We start from the raw sequence: 19957 nt of genomic DNA, 5'->3' as shown, positions 1-19957 counted from the left end.
AATGAGTTGCCCAATTTAGTATCACACTAAATAATACATACTATGTACAACATACAATATTATAATTAGAAATCATACCAAATGCACAGCAAACCAAAATACTGAAAATGTAAGCATGCATAGCTTTACATGTATCACAGCAAGAATGATAATTGTCATTACTGCTACTAATAATATCCAAGAAAGAAACCACGGGAATTTAATTAATACAAGAACTGTAAAAAGAATTGCTTCTCTTTCACACATCTCAAAGAAGACAAGTATCAAAACCTGCAAAGTCATATATTGGATTCCCTCACAAATATTAGCTATGAACAGCAGACATTATAAAGTAATATTTTTTATTTTTTTTTAACCACTATATTAAGACAGTGGTACAGAAGCTCACACTTAACAGAAACAAAATACAAAATAGTCTTTGTCTAATAGCAAGCAAAGCTTGAGTCTAGATTCACATGTCTTGAAGCTTACAGAAAACTTATTGGAGAATTAGGCCTTGAAGAAACCAAACTGAGAACCTAGTTTTGGTTAAAAATATGAAAAGTATTTTAGCTGAGAGCTATAAAGGACTTAAAGTAAGTGAAGTGGAAAAACCCACACAGAACAGGCTAGAAATCAAACCAGAACCAGCCTTTCAGGCTTTTTTAGTGCTCTTAGCCGAAAGAACCAATGCTGTGTTTTCCATGTCCAAAGCTTGAAAAAATGCTGAAAGACCCAATACTCAAGCCAGCAAGCACAATACCAACATTATTGAATGTTTTATAACAAAGAGAGGTAAACTCAGGAAAGGGCAAAGGCAGATTTGCCAACACTCCATTATTAAAAAAACCCCAAACAACAAAATAAAAGGCAGTTAGCATATAGTCAAATGTGAGATTTTACTCTAATACTCAGTGGCTATCACACACCGATATATGTATTCTCAGATGGTAATTTGTGGATTTGCATAACACATTTTTAGTGTTACTTTCAAGTAGGTATTGTTTAAAAGACTGCTTTGGCTAACTTTATTTTTATATACTTCGCAATCCTTGTCATCTCCAACCATCACATGTGAAATGTTCTAAAGGATTTTTTCCTGACAAAATATGCAAGATATAGAAAAATCTAGTACTAAGAATTAAGTATTAAAAAAGTAACAATAAAAACCACAATAAATGAGAAGTTTTCTTTTGAAGGAAACTTCCACCCAGTCAGTACCTGTCAAAATAGTCCGTCTCTTACACTGCTCTTCTACTCCTCCTTGTCTTTTACCAGTTTGAGTAAAAGGCATCTCAAACATAAACCGACGAATGTTGTGAGTCCTTTCAAAGTCTGTTTTTCTTTCTTGCAACTCTTTTTCTTCAAAGTATGGAATGACATGTGTAACTTGAATATATGCATATTTTGAATCCAAATCCTTAGGATTTACCTTAAAAATATGACAAAAAAACCCAAATAGCTACATAGCGAATCAAGAGGATTTAAATGTAGTCACACAGCTTTGAGAAAATAAATCTGGTCTCAACGTGCTAGTTGCTGAAAACACAGTAAATGTTAATGCTTCCCTGCATTCATTTGCTCACTATTAGGAAGACAGCACCACTAGATGCATTAAAATATGTTGTGGCTTTGTTCGTTTGTTTTAAAAATCGGTATTTGCTGTAAGAGACAGCAAACAAAAACATAATACAGTTTGTTGGGTTTTTTTAGCACATGCTTAACAGGGGAAGGCTCAGAAACAGAAAGCCCAGAAACAAACACTGCTTTTCCACCACAGCTGACACAATAGTAGATGGGAACCCAAATATTGGAATTATGTTTAAAAAATTAACAATTAAAAATAAACACCTATATTGTAAATAGTTCAGATACCACCTTCAGAAGGCACCCCACCCAACCTGTCTGTCCCAACTCTGACACCCTATGAGGGTCCCAAAGAATATACTGGTGGAAGCATACCCAAATGAAGGCTTCACTATTTGATGAAGTTGTTTCTAGAAGTGGATGAGTGAGAGCCTTAGGGACGGGCAGATCTTTAATTTGGTAAAACTGGCAACTAATCTCCGGTACCGAGGACTTTAATTTCTTTTTAATGTAAAATCCCCCAATCATTAGATAAAGAGGGTACTGCAAACCCATGCATCTTTCTAAAAGTTTTGTCTACCATTTTAGTACCATGTCAAACATGCATGTTATCTTTGCCTGTCTGTTGAGCCACTTCAGTTCCATAACCTAGGTGTGAAAAATGCCAATGCTAATGCATACATGAAGTCACCAAGTAAGTCCTGGAGCAGACTACAAACAGAGCTAGGATCCCTTTTCTGTTATCTGTTTTTAATGGAACATGCTGCTTGATTTTTTTTTTTTAAATCAGCTTTCAGATTATTCTATTGGAACTTAAGTGGTGATTTATGTACTCATTCTGAAACAGCTGATAGAAATGTTCCCTAAAAATGCTGACAAACATATGCATTTTAATTAATTGTAAAGAATTCTCTTGCCTTCAACTGCAAGGACCTTAGCCCTTGCATAAGCCCTCCCCCCCTTTCAAGTTTGAGTAGGAGCAGTGAGAACCCCACCACTGCTGCACTTTCAGGTTGAGAAGCCCACCACTTTGCAATCTTAGTGAGAGAACAGAAGGGAACAGAAGGGACAAGAAATTGTATTACAAGAAAATAATACAGTTTGAAGCTAAAAATCAGTTTAAAATTGGCTGAGGAAGGGAATGAAAGGAATGCAGAGAGGCATCTTGTGCAGTTTGTGTTGTTCTCCACCTGCAGGATACTGTAGTACTCTTCAGTTCACCAGTTTTGATGCCTTCAATTACAAAGGAAAGCACTTCCTATGACAGATCTAGATAGATTTCACCAAATGACTTCATGTGAGAATTTTTTTCTATGGTTTAAGTTTTTATAAAATTGAACAGGCACAGAGACATAGGCAAAGGATAGTAAGAACAACTGATACAGAATTAAAATGTTATTTACATATGGTACTTTTCTCAGAAGAGGGGTCTGTTTCTTACTTCAGAGGAAAGTTTGAATCTGCTCTCTATGTGCAGGAAAGGGAAAACTTCCAAAGAATGACTCTGCCTGAACTGGCAAGAAATGCAGCTTATGTCAACATAGAATATGATCATAATCCAAATTTGGTCTAAGATGCAACTATTATTTTGAGAAGTAATGCTGTGAAAATTAACCTTTTTGGTCATTCTTAAAGGTAAACCTACTAGTAGATGGTATCTCTCCCATGCACTTCAACCAGCAGTTTTTAGACACATATGTTCACATGCCAAATGAGTAAATGACAGTGATGCCACAGTATTTCAAGTAGACTAGAAATGTGTAGAAAGAAAAAAAAAAATAATACCTTGCCAGAATCCTGAATCATTTTGACATTTTCAGATCCAAATTTGTCAGAGTAGAGTTTTTGGAGTCTTTGGGAAATTTCTGAAAGAGGAGTGAGTTTAGGCTCTTTATAGATATATTCCTTTCCATCTTCATCCTCAAAGAATCCCTGTAAAAAAGAAACAATTAAAATCTTGGAAAACAACAATGATTAAGATGAACACAACGTATGTGGTTCAAAGCAAATTGAAACATTTAACATCAGGATTCAAGCAAATGTAAATAAAGAGAAATTAAAATCTAAGAGTTTCCTAAGAGAACTAAAAAAACAGAAAAATGTAATTATCTACTACAGAATGAGTGAAAGACAATGGAAACACACAGTTAAAACTTTAAAGGTTTGTTGTATTTTTATGGTGTGCCAAGCCTCTGAGATAACTTTTCTTCACTTTTATTTAAAAGTGAACTTTTCACACTGTTTCACCTGCCAAAACAGGAATCTTTTTGTCCAACAGGACTACCTGATTCACAAGTGAGCATTTTGGCAACGGTTTACTTAAAAATAATCTGAACACTTTCTTCATATAACAATAAAAAAATAATTGCAGAAAATTAAATTTTATTTATGTAAGTTTTATGTTGTAATGACTATATTGGCAGATGGTTATTTTTATTATATAAAGCATTTGTTTTAAAATGAAACTAAGTATAATATTGAGTACATGGAAAGTGAAACAGGTAATTGTTTGAAAACAACAAGCCATGTCTTGAGTTCATGTTTGAAATCAGAAAATGAATATTTTTGTCATAAATGAAACAGACAAAATAGAAAAGCACAACATATCATGTATAAACACAGGCTAGATTGACAAAAATACCCACATCAAACTACGGTGAAATGCAGTAGTTTTTTACTGCATTGCTTGCTTTGTAAGCAATTACTGTAATTACCTCAACATCTGTTTCACTGTCTGTAAACTGGTATTGCTATAAAGTTATAAAAGACAACAGAATACATGTAAAGTTATACTGCTTAGAGTATTTTACAGTGCTCCATGCTCAGCTGAACAATTAGCAACTGGCTATGCATGTAGAAAGTGTATTACTAGACACTGCGTGATCCCATACTGATACATATGCATTCTAGACATGTATTAGAGGATGTGAAGCTGCCCCATACACAGCCAGAACTTTTGTTTCAAGCATGCAATACTGATGCATAGAAGAGTGATTTGTTCTCTAAATGGAGCTTAATGTTATTTTTTAATTGCAATGGCTATTAATGCATACCAATCTAAGAAGCAGCCTTGCAAACCACACTGTAGCACTACAGACATTAAGTCAATACATTGCTGAGAGCTGACATGATAGAAAACTTACCGCTGCCTTAAGGTAGTAAATAAAAGAAGAAAAAGGAAAAAAAAAAAAGCAAAACATTTACTGAGGAAATTAAGGAGGAACTGTATCGGAATTGATAAACGTTTTAAACTAAATTATTGATGGTGTTTATTTCTTACAGACCATATTTCTTGTGCTTCTTATGTCATGGTATCAATACAGATGCTGAAACAGCATACCTTGCAAAATACACTCAGGTTTTTCTTACTGCACAGAGGAAACAAAATGAAGTGAAATAACACTCACCTGTCCAAAAAATGCTACCCTGAAATAAGTTCCCAGCAGTCTCTTGCCTGTATGCATAACTTCTGTTACTTTACTGTATGCTCGATGAAGAGTGTCATATAAATGAGCAAGCCTCTAAAAATACAAGATAACAATAATGGGATAAAATAATAACATAGAATTTCCCTATCTTATAACAACAATTAATGTCTTTACAGTTAATACTTAAAACCACTGTTCTCTTGAATAGCAGAAATATGCTTAGCACTTGTATCAGAATGGCAATTTGTAAGATTAATTTTTAATTATTTAATATTTAAAGAAAAACTGTTCCAATTCTTTTAAATTAAAACAAAAATTTCAACACATATTTCAGATAAAACTGCAGTTGTCTTGTTCTGTGAAGTGCAATGTGTCATGCAGTTACACTAGAAAAACCGGATATTTTTTTTCTTGCTTAAATTCACTTATGGTAAACTTAGTACCTCAAAATCTCTCCTTTTTTCATAAATGGGAATTGTAAGTTTATATATGTCAGCAATGAGTTCATAGCGTTCTGCTTTCCAGAGTCCATCGGCACATTGTTCCAACAACTCCATCAGCACATCCTAGATTTGGATACACATTTTAAAAAGTCAATCAATTCAGTACTCATGAAAAGCACAGCAAATAAGTATACCAAAGTTCTTCCCAACGAAAAAGGGAGATCCTGCCTCACAGCAGTTATCTACACATATTAATTTAAACTATTGTGGCAATCAAAAATTGCTAAAAAGAAACAAAACAAAACAGAATAGGCTGAGCATAGTAGTCTCTGAGAGTGTCTCTGAGCGTTGTGTCTCTGAGACATGTAGTCTCTGTGTTGATCAGGAACAGTATTTTTCTTCTAGATACTCCTGACCTCTTAAGTCTACAAATGACACTTGTATGAGTACTCAAACTTGTCTTACCTTGTATCATGTTTTTCCAAGTGCTGTTTCCTTTGAGTTTTTTGGTTTTGCACAAAAAACATTATTTTTAAAAGGCAGCTATAGAAACACTTGATTGTAATGATACTGAAGGAAACTATCAAACAAATTACATCAACAATCAAACAAAAAGATACAATACCAAAACCAGAAGTAATTATCAAGGTACAGTGGTGAAAATTTGGTACACTTGACCCAGAACGAAGAGAAATAAAACAACAGTAAGAGAAGCTGAGAAATTGTGAAGGATCAAAATAGAGCCACAAGCAAGAAACCACCTTGGCTTTGTTGGGTTTGATCTTAATATCCTTGTAGCAAAAGTATAGTCATTTAAAGTCAAATGATGTATTAGAATGGAAGCATACATTTTGCAATAGAGCACTGCATCCTCAAGTCCCTTCAGTTTGTCATGATTCTTTATTTTCCACACACTTAATTTCTTCTATTTCAATAAGCGTAACAAAACTATGATTACATTATTACTTTGCTCTATTTTTAATAAATGTAAAGTTACCTAGCTAACTCTATTAACTCAGTTATAAAAATATAAATTTACAGGTATTATTGAAGAGCTTAAAGCTTCTGTGATGAAGCTGTCATATATACATGGTCATGGCTTGAGTGTGACAGAACCACAGGGAAGAAGCTCATTCACATCCACATACCCTAACACATCTCAGTCCTCTTCAAAAAAGTCTGAAGCTCCATGAAACACCACAAGAATCCAAGTTTGAGACTGAGAGGTGGCACAAAACATTACATTTCTGCTTCTTGAGACCTTTTGGTACCACTCAAGCACTGTAGCGGTGAATCCAGAAGCTGGAAATAATTCCTTTTACCCTTAGAAGGGATCCAATGCTACTTTATTCCCCTCCTCCCTCTGGGAAGGGCTAAGATAGCATAAAGACATAATTTAGAAAAGCCAAGTTTAATACAGAGACCAAAAAATGACTGAAAAATGCTACCCTTATCCATGTGCAGCAACAGTCCCTGAACCATGTCTTCCTTTCCACTAATAATTAGGGAGTTTATGTATAGACTCCCCAATATTTCTACCTTCAGCAACCAGGTGGTGAGAACTGAAAGGTCAGTGTCACTGCTGTATCACAAGGGCTGCACACAAAACACTGATTTTTATGACAAGAGCCCTAACTCAGACACCAGAGGGCACCCAAATGCAGCAAAGCAGCAAATTTTTGTGAATACAAAGGAGAATGGAAAAAAAGAAAAAGGAAAAAAAAAAGGGCACAAGCTTCATGTGGGAGAGCTGATAGGAGGCAAGAAAAAAACAAATTTCTGTGCCACCTATGTGAGTGGTTATTCATCCTCATGGGAATATGCTTTTTTCCATGTAACCTGAGAGAATGGCATCTCACTCTTTTATTGTGCACCTCTAATATCTGGACTTTTCCCAGTTTGTTGCTATCTCCCTTGACTATGGGGGGTGAGCACTGGCTGCAATATTACTGATGGGGTGCCACAAATGGCAAGTAGGAGGGGGGGAAAAAACCCACTTCCCTCCACTTCCAGACTCTGTACTTTTTATAATACAACCCAGGTGGCCTTTGTTGCCACAAGGCTACACTGCTGCTTTCCCATTCAACCTCTTGTCCACCAGAACTCCCAGGTCTTTCCACATGCAGAACCAGTCCAGTCTGTCCCCAGCCTGTACTGAGACAATGGGTGATTCTTTCACAGAAGCAAGACTTTGCACTTGTCTTTGTACATCTCTGAGAAGCTTCTGTCACATATTTCTTCAGTTTGAGGTACTTCTAAATAGCAGCCCTGCCCCCAGTGTAACAGTCACTAACCCCTCCATTTAGTCCCATCCACAAACTTGACGCCAGGCTGTACCTGTGACCCAGATTCCTAATGAAGATGTTAAACAATATCAGCTTGAGTATCTCTGAAGAATACCAGCCTTCACAACCATATTTACAGTATCTTGTATGCTTGGGTAAGCACTTACTTCTGTTTTTCATAAACATTTTTAATATATTGAATTACACTGATCGCTTAAAAGACCTATAATACCACGTGAGCTCTGAATCTCTTCCACTTACTATCAGGTTAGAATAATTCCTCTCAAGCAAAGTCATAGCTAACAAGACACCAGAAGAAACAAATAGGAAGGTAAAGATTGATTGTGGTGGGGCTATATTCTCTGGCAGTGTATGTTGGAAAAATGCAACAAATCCGAATGAAACTGTTTCCAGCCTTAATCTGCATGGAATCTGGCACCTGCCACACAGGCCTGTCAGCCATAGCTCAGACCTCCCACAGATGGGACTGCTTGCAGCAAAGTCTAGCATGGAAAGGATACCAGGTTCCAGGCTTTGCCTTCCAGTTTTTGACAGGACAAGATTTTGGTTCTGGAGGGAGAATCTGATTTGTGTTGCTGAATAAGATATCTAGGTAAACAACTGTTTTAATGAAATGCACACGATAACTTTGTTTTAAAAAAAAAAGCAGCTGCAATGTTTTTTTCAGTAGGCTAGTTTAGGAAATGAGTCAGGGTAACTGTGGACTGGGAGGGAATTACTTAAAAACGATAATTAAATTGAGTATTTACAAAATTTCATTTTAAAAATGAGAAGCTAAAATGGAATCGTAAGACAAATTTCACTTTTATTGGGAAGACTATATAGAGTGAAGAATTTAAAAGATGTTTTTCCCCTTTTAGAAACAAGGAGGGATCCACACTGACTCCCCAGTTCTTGTAATTACTCTTCTGGAGATTTAACTCTAAATTTAACTAGCATCCCCAGTTTTAAGAAAGAAATCCTACATGACCCTTGTTAGCAGGTGTAAGAAGAATTCCCATCAGAGTATCATTTTGCACTGTAGTAGTAAAGTGGAGCTTGAAAGAGATGTTCCTACTTTTCAGTTTTTGTACCAAACTGATCTCTGATATGATCTTTTGAATTAGACTAATACAGTTTTGCTTACGTAAGAACGTATTGAAGAAACACTCCACATGAGTATGCTCCTGTTCTTAAAACAACTAAGTTGTTTTGATGTACTTCTTTAAAATACTAGTAACCTTAATATATCCATAATTTTCTCAATATTTCAGTTAATCTTCTATATGGTTAACTTTAAAAAGTGTTGCATGCAGAGAACAATGACATTTGGCAAGGTTTGATCCCTTTGCAAGCTCCACAGGCTTGTAATTTCACTCTTGGCTTCGTTTCATTCCATGGAAATACTGAGAGATGGAAATAAATCTGGGCAGGGTTCAATGACCCAGAAAAAGCAGTATATTCTTTTTGTAGAAAGCGACTAATCAGAAAAAGAAAAAAGAGCAGCTTATGTTTTGTTTTAAGTCAAGTGCTAAATTCCATGCTGGATCAAAAGAATCCTGTGTTTTAAAGAGTATAGCACAAAAATTCTAAAAAAAAAAGCTATCTGCTATTGAATGTCTTTGGAAATGAAAAGCACTTTACTTCTCACTGCAAGCAATTCCAACTCCTGCTTTAACAAAGCCAACAATTTTAGTCTTGAGACCACAGAGCAAAGCAGTAGCAGAACTTTGGAGTAAATCACATTTCCCTTAGCTCTAAATCCAGGTTTAAAACACTACATCTTTCATCCCTTCCTCCTGAATCTGTTCGTATAGACTCAACTAGCAGAGTCAAATAATTCTGTCACACACTTTTACTATATACAAACAAAATAAAAGTATTTTTGTTGTACAATTACACTTACACACCAGAGACTTTTCCAACACAGCTACAGCAAGTAGTGGTCTGTCCCTTCCTTCCCCACCTATCCTGGCAACTACATAGTGTAAACATAGCTCTTTGTGAGCATTGGCTTCTTAATAGTAAAATTTTCTATTAAGATCAGTGAAGACACAAATAGCGAAACTTTAGCCAGAAAAAAAAAATATTCAAATCTGGTGTCAATAAAATAACTTTCATTTTTATGAGAAACTCCAAACACATTTTCACAGTTGCTGATGTAATAAATCAAAATCAGCTTAAAAAAACCCAAAACAGATCTTGTCAACTGATAAATAATCCACATTAGTGTTCATCCAGTCAACTAACTTGAAAGCCCATTTTGCTTATTTTTATTCCAGTAGTGGTGTTGTGTTTATGTGCTTGTGCTTTATTTTAAATATATGTATATAGTAAATTTTCTTAAGCTGGGACAACTCACAGAAATTCTTTATTTCAGTTTCAGGATAAGAATCATGGCTAAGAAAATAATAGTAATATATATAATAGTAGTCAGCCTCAGGACTGAAACACAAAACTTGGAAAAATAAACAGCACTTCAGTGTGCATCAGTTCTAACACTGTTGTTTACTTACTTCATTGAAGTGAACATCTTGCATCCCAACATCCTCCATCATTGAAGCCTCTTCATCTATATTAGGTGTGATTACTCTGAAAGCAGTACAACCTTGCCTAAACATCCCTGTCATTAAAAAAGAAAACAGAAAAATTTACTTTTCTCTGCCAGGATAACATCAGACCATTTTGTGTTGCTGGATAAGGCAGAAGCCAGATTTAAATGTCCTTGCCACCAAATGAAATAAAATGAAAACCCCAGCCTTCCACTGCATGATTAAAATACTACAGCTCACAGTACTGTGTAAGTATAAATGTGTTTTTAAAAAACCCCACAAATTCTAATATTCTGCTCCTACTCACCAGAATAACTAGCATCTGAATATCCCCATTTTATCTTAAATCTATGTCTAATCTACTCCACACCAAGCCTAAGGTAACCAAGGTAACTTTTACAGTGTTTAATTAAACTAGTGTGAAGTCATGCTGGAACTGTGTATATGGACAGGCCCTGGCATATCAGCTTCCCCAGTCTGAACACTATGAATGGACCGACATCAACCAGACAAAATGATCAGAGGATGGTAATACCCATAATTCAGCTGTAGGTATAGAAAGTCAGACTACAAGCAAGAAAAAAAAACAACTCACTAATATAACTTCTTTACTGAAATAAGTATTTAGCCCAAATGGGTTTTAGGATATTCTAACACGAAACCTACCTCTTCTACCCATTCTGTTTAGCTCTTTCTTCTTATACCAGATTGCTGAACTAAGAATTCAGGATTTTTGGCCAATAACTGTGTTAATTCAAACCTCAAGAGCAATCAATAAATATTATAGAAGCACAAGGACTTGCACATATTTATTTCACAGTTCATTCCTACAAAGACTCGTTCTGGTCAGTGGAAGTCTGACCACCAGAGGTTTTATTGAATGATAATTCAATTTAATACCTCAAATGCATGGTTTCGTTTTGCTCCTAGAAACACCACAGGTAGAAGTTTAACCACCTGTATTACCAAGAGGAACTAACTTTTATATGACACCAGACAATAATACCAGATCACCCAAAGGAACCACAGAGAAATGGCAACTTGTAGACCCATGACTTTGCTTCATTTTGAACAGTCATGCAAAGCCAAAGATAACACTGCAAACATGAATTTGTCTGCCTACAAAAACAAAACACTAGCTCAACATAATCAGACTTAAGATATTTCTGAAATTTTCTTACAGAGATCTGCATTTCTTAATATAAGACATATAATCTTCTCTTTTTCAAATCCCTGAGAACTCCTCTGATCCTACAGATGAAAGATAGTTTTCTACCCTGTTTTAAGGAGGTAGACAGCTGCTAGCAAAGAACACGACTACAGGTGAAGCACTGTGGCACCACTACCACTGACTCAGAGACTACTTGTTCAACAAGAACATTCACTAATAAGTTTGCTTTGAAAAAGGTCTCACTTGAGCTATTAGCAACTCATGTAAAATTAAAAATTCTATTTTCCTAAAAATTTTACTTTACATTCATCTGAAATGCTGCCCCTTAGATATGCATGTATGTTCTTAAACACGTGAGTGTGCTATCTGTTTATGTCAGAAATTTCTCCTTGGCAAGCACTGAAATGCCTACAACTTCCTCAGGGAAAGTATTGCTTTTCCTAAATTATAATGAAAACCAAAAAGCATTAAAGTAAGATTTCAAAATTGTACCTTTTCGTGTGAGATACTCTGCAACCAGTGCTGCTACATGGACGTAGCACATTGCTGCCTAAAACAGAAATAGTTATAATCTTATAAATCTTAGAATGGAACTACTGAAAATATAGTATATTAGAAGAGCCCTAGCCTAAGATAATTTGTTTGGGTTTCCTTTTAGCTGTTTTGCAGATGTCCTATGATTGGTGTAAGAACTCTCCACCTCATTTATGCAAAACAGTAAGTGTGCAAGAACACTAGCTTTTCACCAGAGTGTGGAAGTAGCATGAACAGCAACACACAATCTGAGTGACCACAAACTACAAGGTAAGAATGTCATGCTGTAATAAAAACAGGCAGATCTCTTTTTGGGATGTACTTCAAGCATTAGGTGAAACAAAAGAGGTATTAATTACTCTAATTAACATTTAATGGCTCTTCTGCTGACTTGTTTTGTTAGCTCATGTTGAACTTCTACATCAACCAACACCCCAAAGTCCTTCTCAGGGCTGCTCTCAATCCATTACAAGTTTGCCTTTTTTCTCTTACCTCTGAAAGGTCTCCGTTCTTAACATGGATCCTTGCCATGCTGTCTAACCACGTCTTCCTTAGTTCAGGTGTACTAGCATAAGACTTTGCCAAACTGTACTGGAGGTCTACAAGCATTTCTGGATCATTCTCATGCTCCTTCATCTGAGCTGTAGCCATCAGTACCGTACGAATTCGTTTTGTTAAATCCTTAACATCAGAAGGGAATGTAGTGTGCTAAAACATGGAAAAGTTGGGTTAACTGCTACCTTCTTTTTCTATTCTTTGCATTATCAAAAGTTGAAACATAATTGCAAAAGACACTATGAAAGAGAACTCAAGCATCCTTTCTACAGTATGGAAAGAAGAATAAAACCAGACCTTTATAATTCTGTCGTTATTGGCACAATTATTGATGATGGAAAGAGACTGCTGGAATCTTGTTCCTCCAATTCCAACAACATCAGCAATCAACTGGCTTACTGAGATAATAACCTTGACAGAAACAAACGTCTTGTTAGTGCATATTTCATTAAATACCCTTGAAATGTACCTATGAAGCAATTACAAAGGAAGTTTTGTTCTTTTTAATGGAAAGATTATTCCCTTAAGTGAAACTATATTTTGATTATTTTTTTTTCCCAAAGTTACATTCATAGCAACACCATCAAAAAAAAGCAGGGTTGGGTAAATTTAACGAACAAGCACCCTCTGGTCTAAAGACTGAGTGCTAGATGAACTAGCCAGAGGTCATGTAAGTAGTAAACTATTGTTCCCAGCTTTGCCAGAACACACAGCATTCCATGTATTTGTTTTGTTTTAAATTTTGAGGGGCTTATTGCTGCACTCCTTGCTTCTTCAAATGCAATATGATATGCTATTTAACAACAAAAATTACAGCTACGTGAGTAAAGATTTTTTTACTCACAAATAAAATTATGTCCTACAAAACACTGGCCATCAAAATGTTTTAAAGTATTTATTGTACTGGATATACTTTTATTGCTATCTTCTTACTCTTAAAATGGTACCAGCCTTGCTTGAATCCAAAAGAATTACTTTGATGTCTTTATCTGACAGGGCTTTGCACACTGTGATGTAACTATGCACCTAAAAATATAGGCAAACCAATATTTAAAAAAACCAACACAAACAAACAAACAAAAAATATACTAACTTGCAGATGTGTCCTAACAAAAGACTTCTTCCCTGTGTAATCAAAATTATTTCTCATTAAGAAGTATAGTAACTGTGAAGCTTCGGTACGAATTGAACTCAGTTTGGAATTACAATACTTCAGAATTTCATAGCATAGTGCAGAACACATATCAGCTCTACCTTCATAAAATGTAGAAGGAAACTGAGGAAAAAGCAGAAAAGGAAGAAGTTACTCATTAAAACAAGGTTCAGTTCTTGATAAAATAAGCATGTCAAGAAAAAAACCACATAATTAATAATCTCAAATTGGAAAAAAGAGACAGTTATGGTAGCTCATGACAGAAAATTATTTTTACAGCAGTTCCAAGGATAGGATAATTATCACACATTATTAAGATCAGATCAATCCTTATTCACAACTTTTAATTTGGGATTTTAGTTCTAAAACTTTTACATAGTATATTGTTAGCTAAAGAACTGGGTAAGTACTTGAAGATTAATTATTTTAAATCTGCTTACCTTATAAATAAGTGCCCTTAAAGCAATGAAGACATTTTTCAACGCTGTTTCAGACTGATTCTTTTGAAGGAAGCAGAGGTATACATCAAACACTTTCTTCATCAGTGGATTATGCCCATGGTCAGTCAGTAGTTGATTCTTTAAATTGAGAGTGAGAATTTAGGAGTTTTGCACAGTGATACATTTATATTACTCTAAGAACATACACCTATCCAAAAGCAGGAAATAAAAATTTTTAAAAAATAAATCTGTATGTTATTACCAAAATGTTAGTAATACAAAATACCTGAAATATAATTTGGCATGTCTAACACTTTCTTAATCTTGCTTATAAAGAAAGTGTTGGCTTCTGAATAGACGAGTAGAACATGATTGTTGTTAAGAGCTGCTAGTTAAATTCATTATTATTAACAGTGCTTAGAGAGGCACACTCAAGGTATTAAAACACTTGGGTTACAACTGGCTTTAGCAGCTCAGACAGTGGAATTTTCTTACCGTGCATCCATTACACTGCTCTCAAAAAAACCTCCCCATAAACCAAACTCCAACCCACTTACTATCTTTCATTACTACCCTAGAACTGAAACTGAAGGACTCTTAAGGACAAAAATACTAGTTACTTTTCAGAGTTTTAATTGTATGAATATTACAAAGCTCATTCTGAGGCATGCAATACACAGGGTTACTCCTGATTTCTGCATCACAACAGCTTCCTTCCACTAAAACTTATTAAAAAAATCTCATCTCCTTCCATTTGTGTAACACAGGAACTGGCTGTGCATCTATCCTCAACCGTTCCTATTGCTTTTGTTTTGCTCTAGGACCTGTGTTCTCCCATTGTCCACTGAGCATATGCACTAGGTTCCTATAGGATTTTAAGATGAAACAAGGTATCTCCTCTTACAAAACACCTAAACAAGTCAATCAATTCAGGGACTGCTAAATTCAGTCCTGGGAGTTCAGAACTGAGTGGACTGTGGTAAATATTGCTCTCTTTGACTCCACTGGCCCTCCAACACAATTCTACTAGCTCTTGTACGTTCTGCAATTCCCCCCTGCACACTCCACTCTTCATTACTATATTCAGGCATCCATACTGTATGCTGGAAGGCACCTCCATTACTAACTCAAGTAAGTTTTAAGGTAACATTAACTCAAATAATCTAGCTTAACAATTTTTTTAAAAAAGATTCTTGAGGCCCAGTACAGTCCTGGGCTCGTGTAGCATGTCTTAGGTTCTCTCAAACATGGAAGAGATGTCTAACTGCAGATGAATTATTTTCTGTTCATGGAAACGCAGAATAAATTCTTCAGGGTAAAGATTTTCAGCACAGCTCTAGGCATTTTGGGTGTTCCCCACTACTAAAAAATTGAAGGAGGCAGTCCTCCATTAAAAGCCACTCTGATAACATGACTTGCAGACCACAAGAACTCAGTGTGGTTTCAAGCTTTGTGGATTAATAGATACAAATGCTGGCAGAAGACCAAAGATCTCCAAAGGCCACGCAGTGAAACCACAGGCAGGCCCTTTTAGAGAAAGTTAGACATAAATGGTTAGATATCAGCCAGTCAGCCTATTTAGTCACAGGAGGTAGTTTTATCTCTTGGAAATGTATACAGATCTCAGCAGACAACCCAAACCCAAGCACCTAAGTGCAAGTCCTAAAAGATGGAAAGGCTTACTACTGCCAGATTTATAGCAAAACACTGAGATGTTGACTTACAAACCCCTATCCTTATGAGGAAATTGATATAACAACTCTTCTTTAGATGTCCCAACACCAGAGGTAGGTAGTTAACTAAACCACCTTGAGTACTAGCACATGCCATAGGATCAGTTAAAATTCTACTAAGAAGCAGACATAACTTGTGATTTCCCTGCTTTAATAGATAATAGAAATGTGGATCCCCACTAGCGAAATACGATCTTACAGAAAAATGTTGTCTGGCCTTCTATATAATGTGATAATCATTACCAAAAGAAGCACATTGGTATTACTAACCTAGTGGCCTTCTATGATGGAGTGACTGCATCAGTAGACAAGGAAAGATCTATGGATCTCATTTGTCTTTACTGTGTAAGCCCTTTGATATGATTCTCTACAACATTCTTGCCACTAATTTTGAAACATATAGGTTTGACAGATGGGCTGTTAGAAGGATAAAGAATTGGCTGGATGGCTGTGTCCAAAGTGTTACACTCAATGTCCAAGTTGAAAACACTAATAAGTGATGTCCCTCGAGTGCAGCCTCAGCAAGTTTGTAGATGACAAGTTGTTGATTAGGTAGAGACTTTCGTGTACCATGCCATCCAGAGGGACCTTAACAGACTTGAGAAGTGGGTCTATGTGACTCTCCTGAACTTCAACAAGGCCAAATGCAAGGTCCTGCACCTAGGTTGAGGCAATCTCCAGTATCAATATAGACTAGGGCATGAATGGATTAAGAGCAGTCCTGTGGAAAAAAGGACTTGGGGATACTGCTGGATGAAAAACTGGACATGAGCAATCAATGTGTATTTGCAGCCCAGAAAACTGGAGTGTGTAACAAGAAGCATGGACAGCAGATGGATGAAGTGATCCTCCTGCTCTACTCTGCTCTCATGAGAACCCAATCTGGTGTATTGTGTCCAGCTCTGTGGCCCACAGTGCATGAAAGGCACTGACATCAGTTAGAGTGGGTCCATGGTTGAGCTGTGAAAATGCTTAGAAGGGAACATTTCTATTAAGAAAGGCTGAGAGAGTTGGAGTGGTTCAGCCTGGAGAAGAGAAGGCTCTAGAGACACCTCACTGGGGCTTTTCAATATATCAAGGGTGCTTCCATGTAAGATGGAGAGAGACTTTTTACCAAGGCCTGCAGTGACAGGACAAAGGGCAGTGGTTTTAAACTGAAAGCAGGTAGGGTCAGACTGGACATAAAGAGGAATTTTTTTTACAATGAGTGTGGTGAGACACAGGAACACTTGCCTAGGAAAGCTGTGGATGCCCCACCATTGGAAGTTCTCAAGGTCAGGATAGACAGAACTTTTAGAAACCTGATCTAGTGAAATATGTCCCTGCCCATGGCAGGGGCACCAGACTAGGTGATCTTTCAAGGTCCCTTCCAACAAAGCCATCCTTTGATTCCATGATTTTATGTATTTTAGTGCAGTTGATGGAATAGAAGCTGATTCTCCTATCTGTTTGTTTTGGATTGTGTACACTATTCTGATATACTCTTACTCACTTTCTCAACATATTAAATATAGATAACCTCAAAGGACTGTCACTCCTAGCATGATGGGCAGTTGATAACCAAAATATTAGTTTTAATTCTTCTTTAACTCTTTAAAACTAGCTATCTTAATTTTCAATTCTGTTATGAAGTCTGTGAACAGAACTGGTTCTAAACTATCTGTACTAATACTCTATCTATTATTAATAAAAGGTATCTCATAATAAATAATCTCATGTTTTCATGACTAGATTAAAAATAAGACACTAAATTTCTATCTTCAAGCAAGAATTTGGATACACTGTTCTAATCAGAGGAGAAACAAGCTAGAGCTAACATTTCTTTTTTATATAGCTTCACCTTTAAAGTTTGGAAAAGCTCAAAAAGCCAGACAGGAGGGGCATGCAAGTGAGCATGCTATGAAAAAATTCCACAGGAGAGCTACAGCAACTGATACGACTAAGAAGTCTTACAATTGAAATAAAATTACAGAAAAGGAACACACACAAATTACTATAAAGAGTGACTTAATATAAGAAGCCAAGTTCAATACACAAGTCTGACACTGTCCAATTACGAATTACAGTTTTGTCATAACATAGATCTTTCACCCCACTGGCCTTTAAAAGACAGTTTTACCACTAATATTAGGTAGACACCAAACTTCCTAGAAATGTTTTTAGGAAGTTAGGATAAGGAAGGAGCTTTTCCCAAAGATCACTGTTGATCAGTAAGGAGTATGTGTGCGATGTTTATCCAAAACCAAACCATTTTGCTGCGAGAGTTTATCAGCTTTTACATTACAGCAGTGAAATATAATGCTAGAAATGCTAAAAATTCAATACTACATTACTAGACTATAAAATATAAATTGTTTTAAATTTTATTTATTTTTTCTGAAAGATAATTACAGAAGATGTTAACACCAAGTCAAGAACAAACCTTAAAAGCCATTGTGAATAATGATAGAGTATCCAAAATTGTAAGGCAAACTTCAGTGGCAGTATTTGCTTCAAGTAAAGACTGGTGAAGAACATCTGCATCTGAATGGCCATAGCCTGTAGAAATTCCAAATGAAGAGTGAATGCTGGAAAAACTTATTTAAATGTTTCTTATTTCCAAAATATTTGATGAACTGGAAAAATATTAACAAGTAAAAAGTCTGACAGCATTCAATACAGAAAAATAACTAATATTAAATATTAGCATTTAAATATTTTTCAAAATATGCCCATATCATCCTAACATAATTTGCACAAGATCATAAAATACATTAAGTACAAATGTTAACAGCAGAAGCATTAATCAGGAGTTAAAGCAGTAAAAGACTAAAGTTTCAATATATATGTATATATACATACACATATATATAAATGTACAGATTCATATCAATTCTCATATATATTCTTAAGTATTGCAGTAGATTGGATTTAGAGCTGGAAATGTGTATGATCACAAAGTCAATCATAAGTCAACCATTAAAGAATAACAAAACATGAAGAGCTGAATGAGGACAAACGTGTACTTACATGAAGTGAAGACCCAAGTAATTAATTCTGCAATAGCTCCATATTTAATCACAATATATTATCGCTTCTAGCTCTATATTGTATTTAAATAGTTTTTTTTTTAAAAATGCTGCTTCAGTACTGGTTATAATACATTGTTTATGTTCCCTAACACTGATCTTTAAGAACAATGGGCTGTTCAGCCTGGAGTCGAGAAGGCTTCAGAGAGACCTTATAGCAGCCTTCCAGTGCCTGAAGGGGGCCACAGGAAAGCTGGGGAGGGGCTTTTCATCAGAGAAGATAGTGAGAGCACAAGGGTTAATGGTCTTAAACTGAGAGAGGGGAGATTTAGGTCAGATATTATGAAGAAATTATTCCCTATAAGGGTGGTGAGGAAATGTAATGGGTTGCCCAGGGAGGCTGCTGATGCCCCATCCCTGGAGGTTTTTAAGGGCAGGTTGGATGAGGTTTTGTGCAACCTGGTCTAGTGGTAGGGTTCCCTGCTCATGGCAGGGGGGTGGAATCTGATGATCTTTGAGGTCGCTTCCAACCTTAATGATGTGATGGTTTATATTTTAGATTTATAGTCAACTTAGCACCACTAAATCAATGACAAGCATGAAAAACCTGTTGAGACCAAGAAAAGAAATGACATATTCTTTTATAGTGACACCTGGCCACTTTTTTCTGCACTTTCTTGCATCCCTGGCTGAACTCTGCACATGCATACCTATAACCACTAATGTCTTTGGATTTTTACACATTCTTCCTGCTATGAAGCATATACCATTTCCTATCATCAGTTGCATTCTCTGCTCCACCTCTTCCTTCTCCCATGTATTTTCTCTGTGGTTTCAATCCAACTACACCCTTCACATCTGTAATGATGGAAAGGAATGACTGGGATTGGAAGCAAATTTTAACAAAACAGCCATTTGCCAAATGTTTTTATTTCAGTAAAAGTGCTCTTTTCATTAAAGAAATTCAAAGAAACCCTATTTTTTTAATAGCAATCACCTTCAGGTGATCAGTAATCCTTAAGTTAGTCTGCAGTTTCAGTAATGTTGAAGATACCAAGAGATGATGTCTCTTGAGAATTGCACTGACAA

At 35.9% G+C, this 19957-nt stretch overlaps 1 protein-coding gene across 1 annotated transcript in view; it reads right to left on the bottom strand.

The window, feature by feature from the left end:
- Positions 1-19957, bottom strand: part of DOCK9 (dedicator of cytokinesis 9) — a 101824-nt gene that overhangs the window by 7793 nt on the left and 74074 nt on the right. The window contains exons 39-50 of the mRNA XM_010006332.1: positions 18283-18398; positions 14128-14265; positions 13628-13810; positions 12832-12945; positions 12472-12687; positions 11938-11995; positions 10239-10345; positions 5438-5560; positions 4968-5087; positions 4281-4316; positions 3352-3498; positions 1201-1411 (exon numbers count right to left, since the gene is read on the bottom strand). Of these exons, the coding sequence (XP_010004634.1) occupies positions 1201-1411; positions 3352-3498; positions 4281-4316; positions 4968-5087; positions 5438-5560; positions 10239-10345; positions 11938-11995; positions 12472-12687; positions 12832-12945; positions 13628-13810; positions 14128-14265; positions 18283-18398 (1569 nt within the window). The remainder of the gene's footprint in view (positions 1-1200; positions 1412-3351; positions 3499-4280; positions 4317-4967; positions 5088-5437; positions 5561-10238; positions 10346-11937; positions 11996-12471; positions 12688-12831; positions 12946-13627; positions 13811-14127; positions 14266-18282; positions 18399-19957) is intronic.

Source organism: Chaetura pelagica, unplaced genomic scaffold (genome assembly GCF_000747805.2).
Source record: "Chaetura pelagica isolate M959 unplaced genomic scaffold, ChaPel_1.0 scaffold29, whole genome shotgun sequence".
Classification (NCBI taxonomy): domain Eukaryota; kingdom Metazoa; phylum Chordata; class Aves; order Apodiformes; family Apodidae; genus Chaetura; species Chaetura pelagica.
Note: the sequence above shows the minus strand (reverse complement) of the source record. Positions and strands in the feature narration are given on the sequence as shown.